Genomic DNA, 17,213 nt, shown 5'->3' with positions numbered 1-17,213 from the left:
CAGATAGCTTTGGGGAGCTAGCAAAAAGAAGCAAATCTTTGCTGATTTTGTAGAAAGTTCAAGCACTGCAATTATTGACAATATTAGCATGGAAATGCCACCATGCTTAAATAGTAGTGGAAACCCTGTATGTATTTCTGTGAGCACACAGGCATGGCCAGTTTATAATTTAGACTAAAAACAGATTAGCGATGAAAGGTACACCAAGGGAAAACATCCGTCCTTGGGCACCAAGAACCTAATGAACAAAATACATGACAAATGTTCTTCTAAGAGCTACAGCAGAATTTCCGGCCTTTTCTTTCACATTATTATGCCTCAAAAATGCTACAGAATTTGATTTTTTTTCTCACTGGCAACAAACAGCGTCCGTGCATCTACGCTTGTTTTTGATATGAACCCAATGAATGGTTCCTCTGGGGTGCCAGCAGGAAACATAGTGGTTATACCTTGTACTCCTAGGTTTGAATCTCCTGCAGTACACTTGATCAAGGTACAAAATGTAAACAAAATAACAGAAAGATGTAACAATATATTAATACCAAGGGCCTAAAAAGGAGGTTTGGCCTTCAGAACAGCTTCAGTCCTCCTTGGAATGCTGTCAAACAAGTCCTGAAGCGTGTGTAGTGGGATATTGCACTATTCTTCAAGAAGAAAATCCTACAGTTCTTTTACGGATGAAGGAGGTGGGAATCGACTTCACACTCTGCACTTCAGAGCTTCATAAGGTTCAATGATGTCTAGACCTGGTGACTGGGAAAGCCATGGAAAGTGTTGACTTCATCTTAAGGACCATGAAACCACTCTTGAATTTATTTAGCAGTTTATACGGGTACATTATCAAAACTAGAACATGGGAACATTGCGAGGGAACAGTGTTCACACCATAGGGTCCATCTGGTCCTGTAAAATGATCTCATATTCCTTAGCCATTATACAGCCATGCAGAGCAATCAGCAGACCTAATGACTCCCACAAGATGGTTCAGAATACCATTATAAACATCCCAGCACATTTAACTGTTGGCAACAGACATTGTGGGTTGAAAGCGTCCTCTGGCTTTCTTCACAATGTAAACCTGTCTGGATATAGGAAATAGGATGAATGATGATCCATCATCCATTGCTCAGACGTCCAGATTTTGTCCTCCTAACACCAGATTATGCATCTTTGTGCATTGGCCTTGGATCCAAACAGTTTCTACATTGCAGCTCTGCCATTAAATCCGCATTTATGAAACTCAGCATGTAAAGATTTTGTTGAAACTGGGCCACCAACGTCCCGATTAAATTCTGTGGGAATTTTTGAGGATGTGCTTTTGTGGCATTTAGCAACTCTCTTGTGAAGTTTCCACTGATCCCTGTTGGTAAGTTTCAAGTTATGACCACTGTTCCTCTTTTCCAGTGCCCTTTGTTCATGTTTGGAATATGCAGTCTTTATTTTTGAGACTGTCCTCCTTAATAATTTAGCAGTTTTTGTGATGAATGCACCTGCAACTGGGACACTGGTTATTCAGCCTGTTCAGACATTTGTTAGTTACCTCAAGTTGCTTTGAAAACTCATAGTAAAGTGCTCACCATCAGACCTCATTTATAGCTGACACATACTGCTAAGTAGCAATCAACCTAGTATCACTGACATTTACAGCTGCATTGGTAATTGTGATTTAGAGGGTTTATTTGTCCATCCTCAGTACTTACCTGGGACTAGTACCATAAAATTTGTCAGCTGTATAAATTACTAAATCATGACAAGCAGCTTGGTATACAAAGCTAATGTTGTAAGCTGCCTTGGACAATGGCAACAGCAATAGTAAACAAAAAACAATAATCTCAAGAAGACTGACTTTTTCACTTTGTGTTCCAATGTCTCAAGACAAGTAAAAAATATTAGGAATTCATAACTACTCACCTGGTAGCAGCACACATATGAAACAGAAATGGTCCTTGAATGACAACCATAAAGCCCAATGTCCTTGCTATGGACTCCGGGCCTTAGAGCTTCTCCTTACCCATCTGTCTCTGTGGGCCTAATTAAAAATAAACCTCAAGAAAAAAAAAAACCCAGAGAGCGTGTCGGACATCTACACCTTAACAACTGAGCAAGATCAATACAAAACGAAACATTTCCCGAATCTGTGAGTCTGACTGTTGCCTTGCTTTCTTTGCTTACCTTCTTCTGACAAATGCCTAAAAACTAATCCCACAAGGTAAGTGCCACTGACAAACCACCTTGCCCACTGGCACGCCATCGATAATGGCCAAAAAACAAGGCATCCAGGAAGCGATCACCGTGACAACCACTACATCTGTAGTCAGGTTGCAGTCAGTTCATCTCATGGTACAGACTGACCCCCAACAAAAAATGACAAGCTGGCTGTCTAAAGGATGCTCCTCTGAAAGAAAAATATCAGCCGTTTAAATGGTATAACTCCTGCCGTGAGTCTTCACATGAAGCCTATATTTACCCCTCCCCACACACAGAGTTGCAGCACTAGAGGATAATCAATTACCATAAATCCATCCCCCTGTTTCTTTTGTAATATGAGGCAAGGTAATAAAATCCCCTTGAGGATGAAAAATCCTGACAAAAAGGCAACGGAAAGAACAAAGAGGAGCGAACAGCAAATATGACATAAGATACAGTCAGCTAATTGAGCAGGATCCATGAGGAAAAGTGGAGTGCTGGCTAAGGTAATACGGGTAGTGGGACACATTTCTGTGTCTGCATGGGTGTGTATTTGTGTGCATGGGTGTGAACATCTGTAACAGGAGACCACTGCAGCTGGAAAACATCAAGGAGAGAAAAAATAGTGAAGAAATGTAAAAAGTCTGATTACTTCAGTGGTTAACGTACAAAGGCATAGGTAAAATAAACAGCTTAGACTGAAAATTAATTCTGCATTGTCCAAAATCAATGAAACTGAAGATACATTTTGTCTTGAAATTCTAGTCAATAGATGAGACTGGATTTGCCCTCACAGTCAATGGAAACAATAAATACAAGAACTATTCTGCATCAAACAAAATCACAAGGCCACATTTCAAATGTACTTCTAAAGAAGAATTGTGATGAACTGTAATGTTTGGATGAAAAGGACAGAATGATTTTATTGCTCTAACATCCCTGTTATTCAGCTATCGGGACAACAGTCACAAACACTGATCCTGGCCACTCACAGGGCCTGTAGGCTTTCTTTCGAACCTCCGTCTCTTCTGATAGAGTTTAAAGTGCTTTCAGACCTTTTGAAGAACAACAAAAACAGTAGTTGCCTGCATATTTTTAAATTCATTTTTACTTTTTGAACAGATGAACAATTGAACACTCAGATTAATTCACAACAGTTGGAACAAAATTTGACATAACCTGTTAATCACTGGGGTTAGGTCTATGGAGGGACACTGCTGTTTTACTCATAACTGATGCCATTTTTGTAACAAAATAACAATAACAATAACATATTGGCTGAAAAAGAAAATATATTTCAGTGACTGACACCCAAATCAGCAAAAAGAACAAAACGCTCCAAATAGGTAAGGTCGAGTTTATCTGTTATACTGCAGGTCTGCATGAAAAAATAGCTGTCAACTGTTACTAGCAGAATTTGATGTGGCGTCAAGATTTTCCAAAGAGCCACAGACCTCAGCAAAGGTCACCTCTACGCTAATGCAGCAAAATCAGTTTTAACCTCCCAGTGCACAACTAACAGTTTGCCTAAGAAACTAAATAATATATTTTGTTAGATTTGAGTGGTAAATGTATTGATGGCTCTGTAAAATGCTATTTTGGGCCACAGTCTCATCCATGTATTCACATACTTGATCAGTTCAGGAAAAACAGCTTTGTGTAGAAGGAGAAAATGTTCTTTTTAAATTCTTGATGATGCCATGATTGTGAAAATGTCCTGACGTTTCTCTTTTTACATCAAACTCCATACTAAAAGGGTGTTGTGTAAGAACTGACTGTATGTTCTTTTTACATAAAACTCTCATGCTTTCAGTGGTTTGGTATGTACTTCCATTGCTGGGAGGATTACAGTCACAAGCTAACTTTCAAGCACTCGGTGGGTTTGGCACACACACACACACACACACACACACACACACACACACACACACACACTATTTGAAATAAAAGCATATACACCTAGGGGTGCATATGACCAAATAACGTAATCAAATATAATCAATGACTAATTCACTACATTGGATTATTTTGTGTTTCACTGACAACTCTTGGTGTCCGTTTAGAGCTCTTTGTGTATTATACCAGTAGCTTCAATTTTCAAAGGATCTATATGCATCCTATATATACGCAAGTATAGACTGACCGTGTAGCAATGGATCATCCCTACTGTAATAACGAGATTAAAAAACTAATGAATTATGCATTTACATAATTTATAGTATCCATTAGCTTCCCAGTTTCTGTTGAGCTGAAACAAAGCTTTATTTACAATATGTCCTAAGTGTCCTTGTCAAGACAGCATTATATACTGGAACACTTCTGAGTAAAACGTAATTAAACTGAGTTCAAAATGCAGCATTATAAATCTACTGACATTAAAAATCTTCTGTAGCAGAGACAGGAGTCCACAGTTTACACAGTATATTTTTGTTGTAATTTTCTACTGCTCATTCAAAGAATTATTCTGATTTCTCTTGCTAAAATTTCTGCAATGGTGTCTCAGACAGATGGTACCATGAACAATGCTGCCATTTTTTGGATGACTGACCACTTTCATGCAAAACAATTTGTATGCATGTGTAACTGGGTGACTTCAACTTGTAGTGGTTGTCTGCATTTGATTTCCATGCTAAATTATAATGGTAGGGAACAACTGCAATCTTTGCAGTGACATTTATCTCAGAAATATGTAAAGAGACATGCGCGTGCGTGCGCGCGCGCGCGCACACACACACACACACACACACACACACACACACACACACACACACACAGACCTGCGTTGCATGATGAAGATCCGGGCGAGCTGAAATCGATGTGGTGAGCTGGATGATAGACCTCACAATGGATTTCAATGAACTGATTCTGACAGTCATAATAACGACACAGGCATGCAGGCCGCCTTGAGCAGACAGCTTCTCTGACAGCCATTGTCAGAAAATGATGATGTCAACCACGGGGAGGCACAAACTATCCGCTTTCTCTGTGCTGCCACTCGCTCTGATATTCGCGGCTTCAAAACAAGTGATGAGGCAAGTAGTTATTATCCTACTAAAATTAACACAATGAGGCTGGTTCACATTGTTTGATTAAAGGCAAATTGCTCTGGAATACTGTGTACTTGATTTGAAGACGTGCAGTTTACTGTTCTCTATGTTGCACAAAAGGGGAGTGAAACAACTGCCCTGCAGTGGCCTGTGAGCAGCTTTGCCTGCTGTGGGCAAAGCAGAGGTGTGTGTGTATGTGTGTGTTTGTGTGTGTGTGTGTGTAGTTGTACAGTGATGCAGGAATTGTTGCGTACCAAGGGTGGGGTTCTCTAGAAATGAATTACAGTGAGAGTGACAGAAAGCACCACTCCGGCATCACAGAGTTACATGCTCCCCCCCCCTCGCCCTCAGGCTTACAGCCCAGCCCGGCGCTTCCATTAACAGCAGTCATGGATGTGGAATTAATTAAGATAACTGGGCCAAGTTCCTTTTCATAACATCAGTGCAGAGCGCAGGCCGCTGCAGAGGTGGCAAACCAGCAAGGATGGGTTGGGGCCACATAGGAAACCCGCAGTTTTGCTTCACCACCCAGGTCACGCTCGGAGGGCTGTGGGACCTGTGTCACTAAAATTGCTGCTCAGATGCTAGGCAGATTAAAACTTTTGCTTTTTCCACAGGCTTTTTTTTCCTCACCTGCAATACCACATCATTTCTATGTCTGTATGTTATTCCAAAAGCTGCACAGCAATAGTAGGAATAAACATTTAGTTAAACATGTAGCTTAAAAATCTCAAATAGTTCAGACGGAGCACACAGACGGTACGCACCTTGCCCTCCTGTAACAAGCGTTATCGGTCCCTTTTTTGCAGGCCAGCAGAGTATGATAACCCCAGAGCACGGCTGCTTTATCTAGCTGTGCTTTAGTCATTCCATTTACAGGGTCGGTGCTCTCTGTGTCACTTAAGAATTCTGTGTGTACACCATGGAGCATTATACAGAGGACAAGGACATAAACCTGTTGTGGAATAATCAAATAGGCTGTCTGCAAGAAGTGCGGACCTGTAACAGTGCCCTTCTGTCAGAGCGAGTTAGTGAGTGAGAGAGTGAGTAAGTGAGGCAGGGCGTGTGGTAACGAGACTTGTGTTCAAATGCTCCAGCCTGGCGTTGCTTTCACATACAGACTTGTGAGCAATAGCAGTAATATGCACATGGACACTGTGTTTATCCCCAGGACGCCTGTATAGAGATAGCGGGGTCAGCTGCTTCCACAGTGTTGTAGAGTTAAAACAGATGTGAAAACCTGAGAATATTAGAACAACAGTGCCTAAAAAATGTGTGTTTTATTGCTTTTTTTGTCTCCTATGCCCCTTCTCCTCCTGTGCTGAAAGCAATCTTCTTCACATGAGCTGTTCAAATAAACATGTGTCAGTCTGGAACACACAAGTGTTCTTTGCATAAAGGGGAGCGTGTTTCATGTGAAGGGCACCCCACTGATGAGGCGTATGTGTGTGCAAGCTGCACGTTCCCTCTGACTGGAGAGACAGCGACACTGGCTCACCCCATCCTGACCATGCCGGGGGCCACAGCAGACCCCATGCATCTTTGTCCAAATACAATGTTTGAACACCTGTCGTCTATTTTCCCACTGACTTCATGGGTGCACCAGTGGAATCCCACAGCGGCGCACCCAGTCCAACAGTGAGTACACCCTGTCCTTCCCAGTGATGGACAGATGCACTCAGTATGGAGCTGGGTACATGTAAGAGCCTCCATTGATTGTGGGGTGTGCGGATTATTAGCCTGAACAGCTTTTTGTGAAGCACTCAAATTTGTTAAAAGCTAAACAGCTCTAGTATTCAATGCCAAAAAACAATCAGAGATAAATAAAGGGTGACAAAACAAGACGATAACTAAGCGGTGAAAATAAAATTTTACGCTGGAAGCGTTACAGGGATGTACCGTCGCTTTTGTGTTCTTTGAAATAAAGCACTGAAAAAACATTTGCGACATCACAGCTGCAGTCTCGGCCACCACTCAGGGCCAAAGGAGGGAAGAGGAGCCCATCAATTCCTCCTGTGATGGGGCACGGATTAATTAGAATATATTGTAACCGTTCTCGGTATTGGCCAGCCAAGGAGACAGGGTAACAAGGAGACAGTGTGCCAAGGAGATGAATGCTTCTCCAGTTTTTCCCTACGTGCCTTTGGCCAGTATTGCAGCAGCTCAAGGTCCAGCAGATGAGAGCAGATCTGGGCCTGCATCAAACCCCGTGGGCCTGCTGCTACGGCTTTGAGTAAAACGTGCCCTTGGGTAAAATGAACGGGATAAACTGTACGAATGGTCACATCCTTCTTGTTCTTTGCAAGTGACAGAGGTACTGTATATGCAGAGCAAAAAATTCTGATTGGTACCTGCAAAAAATGGCAGCCAGTTCAAGGCCAAGGTGCTTTACCTGAATTACTCCAGTACATTAATTCAGTTGTATGAACTGATACAATTAAAATGCTTTGAGTAAAAAGGATCAGATATACATTAAAATGAAAACCATCTGCTCCACCCAAAGATGTACAGGTGCATAACTTTCCAGTGGCTTAAAAACTTCAGGAGGTTAGAAACAAGGAAGCAAGAGTGAACGGCCAACCAGTACTGACAGCAAGCCCAACTTGCACTCACCTTCTTCTTGTCCCGCATGGAGCCCTTCCCTCGCACCATGATCTTACAGCCCGTCTCTGCCTCCAGCTGTTTTGCCGTTAGGCCTCTCGGACCCAGGATTCTACCTACAAAATTGAACTGCCCAGTGACAAGAAAACAAAAAGAAAACTGGTTAAGCACAGGGCAGAGAAGGTTGACACAGCTTTCAGAGTACCATTGCCTTATACATGGAGATAGCCTTACACTGATCTTTAAAGTGTCATACCATTGTTCTGTAGTCTTTCACGGGTCCTGAGATGGAGAAATAAGAAGCATTTGACTGATCATGCAAAGAAACGATTAACAAACAGAAATACGGCTATAAAAATGTCATTCAGCCATCCTTTTACATTAGCATTTATATGCCTTCCATCACTCACACAGATAAAGAGAGAGCACGTGTGAGAGACGAGTGAGAGAAACACAATTAAAGACCAAATCTGACCTCTCCATATTAGTGTTATCTTAAACTCCATCACACAGTGCCCTGACAATGCCGATCGAATGCTCTGGACAGCAACTAATATCGAGAAGTGCTCCAAATCGTTTCTAGGCTGAAGGCAACAAGATAAGGCAAGACAAGACAAGCGATCGTTCAAGTATCGATCCTGCATCAGGTCCCTTTCCTAGAAGATGAGCAATTCAAGCGTCAGTCATGGAAACAGTCCTCGTCGACGCACTAAAACACAAGGTGACAGCTGCATATTTGACAGATGGAAGAATGAAACACAGACCTGCGGAATGCCAGCTAACATTATACCACCTCGGTACCTCAGTACTTCAGTCAGGGAACAATGTTACAGCCAATTTTACAATTTGCAACCAATCACCAAGCAGCCGTACTAATATTAATGAAAGTACCGATGTTAGGTCTACTTTTAAATATGAGTTAAACTGCACAAAGTGTTACTATGTCAGAGTGAGTGAGGATATTTTGCTTGCTTAAAAAATGCAGAATTCTTTAAAAACAAACGATGTTGCCTTTTAGAAATGAGGTGCTGCGCTTTCGGTTGAAATGGGGTCCTGCATCAGCAGGATTCTGTGTTTTCAGCCCCACACAGGAGTTGTCTAAGTCTAGAGGGAGGCAGTGAGCATACGCTGGAGGGGGCCGAAGGGCCTTGGTGGGGGGGGCTGTGGGGTAGTTACAGTCAGTGGTTATCTGCTTGTGCGCCACTGCTAATTTAGACAGCATCTTTTCATTTGGCCACAGCATGGCTCTCTGGGGGAATCTGCCTGAGATGGTCTGCAATCACAGTAAATCCGAAAGGGCTCTCACTCACCACCATGGAGGGGCGTGCGTACGAGCCACAGCATTCCCCAGCAGCCTCTAAATGTGGCCATCGATGGCTGTATCAAGGTAGATCTAGAGCACATCAGACGCTATTCGAAGGCAACAATTTTACAGGAGCCCTGAATACTAACGGAGATGATCGTCAAAAGGGGTTGTTCAGGCCTAGTCTCCCAGCGATCCAGGCGTGACATTAAGAGGAGTAGGATCGTGCCCATATTAAAATGTAAAGGCTGTGGCTGTGTCGTCAGGACCACTGTGTTCAAGTACGCTGCGTTTCCTGCATTTTGCTTCACCATCCCCTCCGCCTCGCTCCACCTCCTCTGTGATTACCTGTGGTTGAGCTCTCAGTTTTTAAAGCAAATCGCGCACTCTGCAGCTTCAATATCTCCACTGCAATCAAAGCAGAAATCACATGAAGCAACCTCCCCTGGACTGTAATCAATGTGCTGGCACTGCTTACCTTCAGGTATTTCTTGAAAAGATTATATTGCAGGCTGAGATGAAATGATCAGAACACCTACAGCAGGCTGATGGAGCCACTGTGCACGTGCTTTGAGAAGTTGGTGTTTCTACGTTATTAAACATGGAGGCCCTTGTGTGAATGACTGCCTACATTCTTGGGGGGGAGAAGGTTTTAATCATGCTGTGGATATTTGGGTATGTGTGTATGTATGTGTTACTCTGTGCTGGCATGTGCATCTGATTTCTTTCTAATATTTTATGGAAAATTATCATACAAAGACATTAACAATCTAAAAACCAGACCTTGTGAGAATGTCCGGGCAATGAAAATTCTGCGTAGAAGTGAGTTTTTAAAATAAATCAAAATTTGCAAAATGTTCCCATATGACTGGCACTTCTTACATTTCTTCAAATCACTGAGGAAAATAGGTGTGCTCATTTCTACACACAGTCACAAGCCACAGAGGAATTGCTTTGGAGAAAAGCATCAACTAAAGGAATAAATGCAATGTAAGCCCAGCTTTGAACTGGTTGACTTTATAAGCTTGAGACACGCAATCATCACAAACAACTGTATTGATTTTCAGCTGCTCTCAAAAATTTGAATGAGTAATAACTGCCTGATCTGCAGATATTACAACAGTCAATGGATATCAGGAAGAGGTAAACATAGGTGAACAGGAACTGGGCTGCTTTCTTCATTGCTCTGTGGGCACACTGAACACAACCTTCTTTTGCTAGTTTGTCAGCTGTTGTGTTGTGCTGTAACACCTGGCACGGTTTAAAAGGGCACATTCCCAGTTTATTTATGCCTTATCTTTTAGACTACTCCTCCCATCTACTGCCAAATTTGCAACCTTGTCCCACAGTAAAAATATCAAATAATCAGGAGTAAATTCATACAAGAGCAAAGGCTATGCAAGCCTTGGTTTCACTTGGCAGTGCCCACGTCAAGATGGTGTACTACCAAACCAAAAATAAAATGACCTTTATGTCGAGTTAAATATTCACTCACACTCTCACTCACTTTCCATAACTGCTTGTCCTTGTCAGGGTTGCTGTGATCTGGAGCACATTCCAGAATCTCTGGGCATTAGGCAAAGAGGGATACACCCTGGACGGGATGCCAGTCCATCACAGGTCAAATTAAACAGTTCCTCGACAAAAATATGGATGAATGGACAGCTCATGTGTGAGCCTACCTAACATGTTCAGGCTTTCCTTTCTTATGGGAACCCCCCCACAAGAAAATCTAAAGGAAAAAGTTATCGCTTTACGTGTCATCAGTTCAGTGTTACATTTCATGTAGTAACCTGCCACACACGGGTACAGAAAGTGGCTTTTTAAATTTATATTGCTATACTTTTGTGTTTTGCCACAGTTGGATAACAACATGGGGCAAATACTTTACTTAAGAGTATAGCAGCAGCCTGCCTCTTGACACATGTAACAGCAGCCAGCTGGTAGTCCAGCCCAGTGGTACTAACCATTAGGTCCAATATCATAATTTTGAGGTATGGTATCAGTTCACAAAACAGGAATTTAAATTCTACGTTTTCTCCAATGACTGTCATTGTCAATGTGGAAATTTCCTTTGGAATTTGTGCCCAGACCAGGATGTGTGGTGGCACAACCAGCAGCACACATTGTGTAGCACGATCAAGTAGCCCTTGATCATACCCCTTTCGACCTACTCGACCTTCAGTGTCAAGGCCCTGAGTGATAAAGCCAACTGCTGTTTCTCATTCAGGGCCACAATGCATTCTTTTCCTTTTAAAGTCCACCGCTGCATTGCCTCACTGTAGGCGTCTGCCAGGTGCATAGCACCACAAATCTCACTTTATATATTTAGCTCTGATCTCATGTATTCCAGTCTCTCTGTGAGGCGTTGTCTATTGTGACCTGTAACAATGTGTCTTCTAGAGACTTTTGTGTGCATGGTAGGTTATAGGTAATGGCAAATGTAGGAATGTGTATGTAAGTGTCAGTGTGTATGTCTACATGTGAGTGGGATTTAAGTCTCTTGGTTCGTTAGAATCTGCACGTATCCATTCCTGTGTGTCTGTCATGGTGTGACCGCACAATGCTTCATTACTAAGTCTTAAAACAGCGCATAATGTAATGGTTGAAGCTCCACGGAGCAAGAAAATCATCCTGACTGTAATTCCATTGTCATGCTTACCATGACACCTTTCCCACGTGTTTTGGAATTTTCAGTGTACATTAAAAACCACAACATTTTGCAACTGGGCCACTTTGGGGCTGAGACGTGAGTTGCTCCGGCAAAAAGAGCAATACCAGCAAAGGTATTTACGGAGATGCCCTCATTCTGGACCAGTCTCTCATACGGAGCCCAACTTTTAATTGCTCCTAGCAAAAGACATGGACGCAGCAGCAAAACAGAGGTTTACTGAACCAGCTCCAGCTGAGGAGCATAGCTTCAGTTCTCCAGAGCCCGCAGAAAACTAATCGAGGATGTAAAAATCATTTAAATGTAATGGAATTCCTAATATCTGGCAGAAAGAATGCAGCCTATTTATACAATCAGTACAATAGATCTTAAGTATATTTTCCATCAACTACAGCAAAACACAGAGCAAAATCTAATTATGGCCATTTAAAAATGCAAGCGCCGTGGACTCCAAATGACTCCAAATGATCTTATTATGAAGATAAACGGGCAAGAGCTGGTAATGGGCAAATTAATTATTGGATGGATTTTAATACCACTCAGCTCTAATTCTTTTTCAGGATGTGTTTTGTTTTCATTACAGTGGAGGACACAGGAGAAGGATGGAAGAACAAAGCTTAAATCACTCCCCTCAGAAAGGGGGTCATGTTCATGGTGGTCTCAGGGGCTCCATGGCTATCTTGCCCCTGAAACAATATCATACGTCCAGAGGAACCCAATGTGCTCTCCAGTAATCTAACACAATGCAAGTATTTACACGTTTCATTCTGGTATGTGATACATTAGCAGCTCACGTTGTCAAACGTTGTTAAATATATTAGCAGGGTTTTTTAGATGTTTATATGTACTAAATATCCAAAATGTGTAATTTATAATGATTTTTACATGTTTCTACAATTTATTGTCATCCTAAATTTTCACACCACACTATATATATATATAATGAAGTCCATCATTATATAAACAATAGTATTTCATGTCATGTTTAATTACTACAACACTCACCTGGCTAAGCAGTTTGGAAAATGAATGGATGGGCCGGGTATGCTGTGTTAATCATCCTTATTATTTATTTCATTCCTCATCAAAAAGCTGTGTTTGTCATGTCGTATGTTGTAAACGAACCCCCTCTGTGCTCACCCCTCATGCCGCCAGCTCCACACCGGAGAACAACATTTGGCAGCCACACATCAACTCAGCACAGCAAGAAAACATCAGGAAGGCGATTTTGGCTCTGCTATTGTCCCGGTGAACCGTAATTAACCTTCATTAGCAAACCAGCGATCCGGAGCTCTGCGCTTTACTGGCACATTATTTTCATCTGGTTTTGTTTGTATTTATTATGAAGTGGTAATGAGAAGCTGATTTCCAGTGGTACATCTCTTGTTATTAAGAGTGCCCCCCTCTCGAACCCCTCCCCCCAACCCTAGATTATAGCAGCATTCCTGAGGAGAAGCCTGACAGGTGGTTGCCCCATGCATGCCAAGGTCAGCCCCCACCCCTTCTGCCCTCTCACAACCCCCATAAATGGAGCTAAATTAATCATGCCCAGATGCTCTGTCTTCTTCAAGCAATACCCTGGTTAATATACTGTAGTTTGCATTTCATTACGCACTCATTCATTGTTGATTTATGGTGCCAGGTTCTCAGCATGGTTCAATTAAAACAATCACAACTCTTGGAGGGGGACTCTCTCAAATGGACGACTGTGGCGCGGGAGGAAGGGTGAGGGAGTGAGAGACAGAACAACAGAGGCGGAGACAGAGAAAGAGGAAGGGAAAGATTAATGTTTAATGCTGACTTTATTTAACATCCTTGCCAAGGGTGAGCCTCACCATGAGGCATGTATACACAGTGGGGTTGGGTAGGGGTAAGCTGAAAAAGTATATTTTGTTTACTTTTTTCTGTTACGTGCCCCTTTTTCAAAAATGCTTATGCACAATGATGCTACCCAGTCACCTCTTGCACCCGCAAGTATGCTACCGTCTGAGACGTACTTCCACTTCCACACATACAACTTCCTCCACCGTAGTCTCTCTCTTTGTCCCCCCACAGAGGCTGCTGAAGGATGTCCGAGGCCAAGAGGAGTGAATGAGGGAGAAGCAACTGAGTTGCACATAGTTCTACACAGCAATGAATTTTCATTGATGGTTGCTCATCTCCTTTGCTGCCATGCGCATGACCCAGAAAAGGACGCAGAGTTAAATGATACATGACAACAATCTCGCTCAAGTTATATATAAAGGAGGAATGAATACAATCAGAAGCTTTGTCACATCCGAGAACTTAGAGTGATGGCTCCTTCGTCACGGCAGCTCTGCCGATCTAAAAATACACACACAACCAAACGACAAAGGAACACAACCAAACGAAAAAAAAAAATTGTATGGGGCAATACTGTTCTAAGATTCCTTCCTTTATTCCCCCACCTAATAACATGTTCAGCAAATTGGACTGGGTGGGCTGCCAAAAAGCACTGCTGCACAAGTTGACAGAGCAAATTAATTTCCGCACTGCCGCGCCGAGGCCCGGAAACGCGCGCTAAACACAAGAGTGGCTTTATCAGGGAGTCCTTGCTGGCACACCGGGCCCCCATTCCCTGACTCCATCAGCCCGTTGCATTCATTATGGCTGCGACAGAACAGGCCGCAACACAGGGGCAAGCTGCTTATCACCACTGACTTCCCCTGGTCTCCCACTACCCCGACATGCCCCCCCCCCCCCCCCACCCCTGCCACACGCACCCCAAAGAGGAGATAATTACGTTGCTCATGCCATTCCCTTAAAGAGCCACTGAGCAGCATTTAGAGCGAACAGTTTAGCATTAATCGTTCCTAAGGGTTTCTCCTGCAATTACCATGTCGCTCCGTAATCGTGGCTCTCACAGAGGATGCAGGCGCTGTCTCTTTCTATTCCTGCCATTGCCTCCTTATAACATCGAGCATCTATTCTCTCACTCTTCAACCTAGGACAGGCAGACATCCCAACACAAATGCTGCACGTAGGTTGCAGAGGCAGCATTCTGAACTAATCAAGCTGCCTTCAGAATGCAGCAGAGTTAGACGTGACAGTGGAGGTAAAGCTCAATCCGCTGCTGTGATCAATGCACTGCTCCCAAAATAAGTCTGTGATTGCAAGAGACCTAACGAGTCTTTAACTGCTTCTGCCCCTCATCATCGAGAGGTATGTCAAACTTTAAGATTTTCAAGAAACTTTTCAGAGAAATTACATTACATAACCCGAAGTTGCATGCACAACCTCACACACAGACACACTTGCAAATGCTTTATGCACGAAAAACACCCAGAGCAATGTAGGCTGCGTGCTTCTTCGTGAAGAATAATAAAAGCACTCTCATTTCCCCTTTCTTGCTGCTTCTAAACGACCCCCCTAACACATCGTAAAGATCTGGTCAGTCCCGCAACCATGCAAGGACACCTGACATGAGTGTTCATCTTCCTATTCTTCTCGGTGCAGCAAGACATCCAAAGCCCAGGCTCAAACTACCTTCACACATGTGCACAAGTAAAAACTGTGGACAAGACTGAGATGCGTTCACCAGGTACATACTGAGTGTTGTATACATACTAAAAGGAATCTGAGAGCAGTTGTGGTTAAAGGTGTTGCTTTGCAATCAAAACACCACGGCTTAAATGCCTGTTCCTGCAGCAGTAACCCTGAGCAAGGTACTTACCCTGAATTGCTCCAGTAAAAATTAGCCAGCTGTGTAAATGGGTAAAACACTGTAATTAGATTGGTATAAAAAGCCGACATTGTATGCCACTCTGGGAAAAAACATCAGCCAAATAAATAAATAATAAACAATATACTGGGTGTCTCCCTGAATATATACAGTTTGGTGAAAACTGTTCTTGTAAAGAACACATGTAACAACTAGGCAGTTCTCTGCGCTGCTTCAGCGTTCATAAACTGCAAGAGATTTGTGACACCAGATGCATACACTGCGACATTTGTTACTCCCTTAAAATGCTCTATCAAGTGAATGAAAGAGTCTCAGGCCAGTCCCTCATCCTTTAACAAAGCAGAAGGCCCTAATCCTGTTCTGTGTTTACATGGCTTATGAAATGGCATGATTAATGCTGCCCACGCAAGAGTCAGTGGTAATGGAAGAAGTTAATTGGGATCAATCAGCTCTGAGCTCCTCTCGTTCCCCTGGGTGAACAAGCTTAAGTGAGGAGATTCTCAATGCGATTGCTTAAAAGATTAAGAAAGAAACGACAGTCATGGCAGAACAGTTTGAAAATCACTAACAGAGAACACAAAAGTTTGTCCAAGGGGCTTGGTACACGGCTACACTTTTCCTTAGGTCTGCTGTCCTTGCTATCCAGTAAGGCAGTATACTTATCTCCATTCATTAGGAAAAGATCATTAAGTTTCACCTTACCTACAGCAATGTCCTCTATCGAATTATGTTGATTATACGGTATAGTAATCCCTCTTTCTTTGAATAGGAATATGCACTGGAACGCATATTTTTAGGGATAGCCCACAGTTGAAAGTTACATGCAAGCAAAGCTAACGTCAGAGTCATGCCACAGTCTTTGAGCTAAGCAGTGGGGAAGCCCATTTACGAACAGGAAGGAAAATTGGTTTGGGCTTTATGTCAGTGGGAGAAACATAAACTCCTTTCTCAGTCTCTTTCTGGAGTTCCTGTGCACCCCTTTAACCAGGACCTCGGAAGCAGGACATGCTCCTCTCTCGGTCACAGCTCACGTTTCACTCTGACCACTTCACACTCGCCTTGTGATCTTTTCCACGCTTTCCTGCTCTTTGTGTCAATGACAGTGCCGCTGTCACAGGTACATTTTGTACACATGGGCTGTTTTTATCGTTGATGTCTGCGGTGGGATAGAAACCGGCTTCAAAGGGTTGCAGAATGACTTGAATATTTTGTATTATTGCATCAATGTTTCATTACTGTTGGTGTTACCAGCTAATAATGGGAGCAGTAAGAGGTTCTTGTCTCCTGCTACATGATGCACATGAATATCTAGCCCAGAGCTAACACTACTATAACACTGCTGGTGTTATTGTACATCGAGGTGAGTGGTCAACGAAGATGCACTAACAAGAAATAAGTTAAACAAATAAGACACATAGCAGATTTACACATTTTAAAAGTCAGTAACAACTTATCTTTTAAAACTATTAGTTAATTAAAAAAAAATAACAAAACAGTAGAGTGCAAAGCTTCTAGAGTAATAAAAGACATCTCACCCAACTCAAAATTTCAAAATATTTACACAAAGAAATTATGCTGTTGAACAATTCTTCAAAATCATTTAACATTCAGTTAGTATATGACTATTACTATTATCAAAAACCTAACAACAGTATTGCTGTAAGATGTATGAACTGTAAATGAATCTATGCTCTTAAAGAC

At 42.5% G+C, this 17,213-nt stretch overlaps 1 protein-coding gene across 7 annotated transcripts in view; it reads right to left on the bottom strand.

Annotated features, from left to right (window-relative positions):
• qkib (QKI, KH domain containing, RNA binding b) overlaps nucleotides 1-17,213 on the bottom strand; it is a 65,103-nt gene that overhangs the window by 28,613 nt on the left and 19,277 nt on the right. For all 7 annotated transcript variants that reach the window (XR_001964821.2, XR_001964822.2, XM_018724900.2 and 4 more), the window contains exon 3: nucleotides 7,848-7,964. Coding sequence is in view for 5 of the 7 variants with exons in the window: in XM_018724900.2 (XP_018580416.1) it covers nucleotides 7,848-7,964 (117 nt within the window). In the remaining 2 variants the exon portion in view is untranslated. The remainder of the gene's footprint in view (nucleotides 1-7,847; nucleotides 7,965-17,213) is intronic.

Source organism: Scleropages formosus, chromosome 8 (assembly GCF_900964775.1).
Source record: "Scleropages formosus chromosome 8, fSclFor1.1, whole genome shotgun sequence".
Lineage (NCBI taxonomy): Eukaryota > Metazoa > Chordata > Actinopteri > Osteoglossiformes > Osteoglossidae > Scleropages > Scleropages formosus.
The sequence above is the reverse complement of the archived record's forward strand: the minus strand, read 5'-3'. Positions and strand labels throughout refer to the sequence as shown.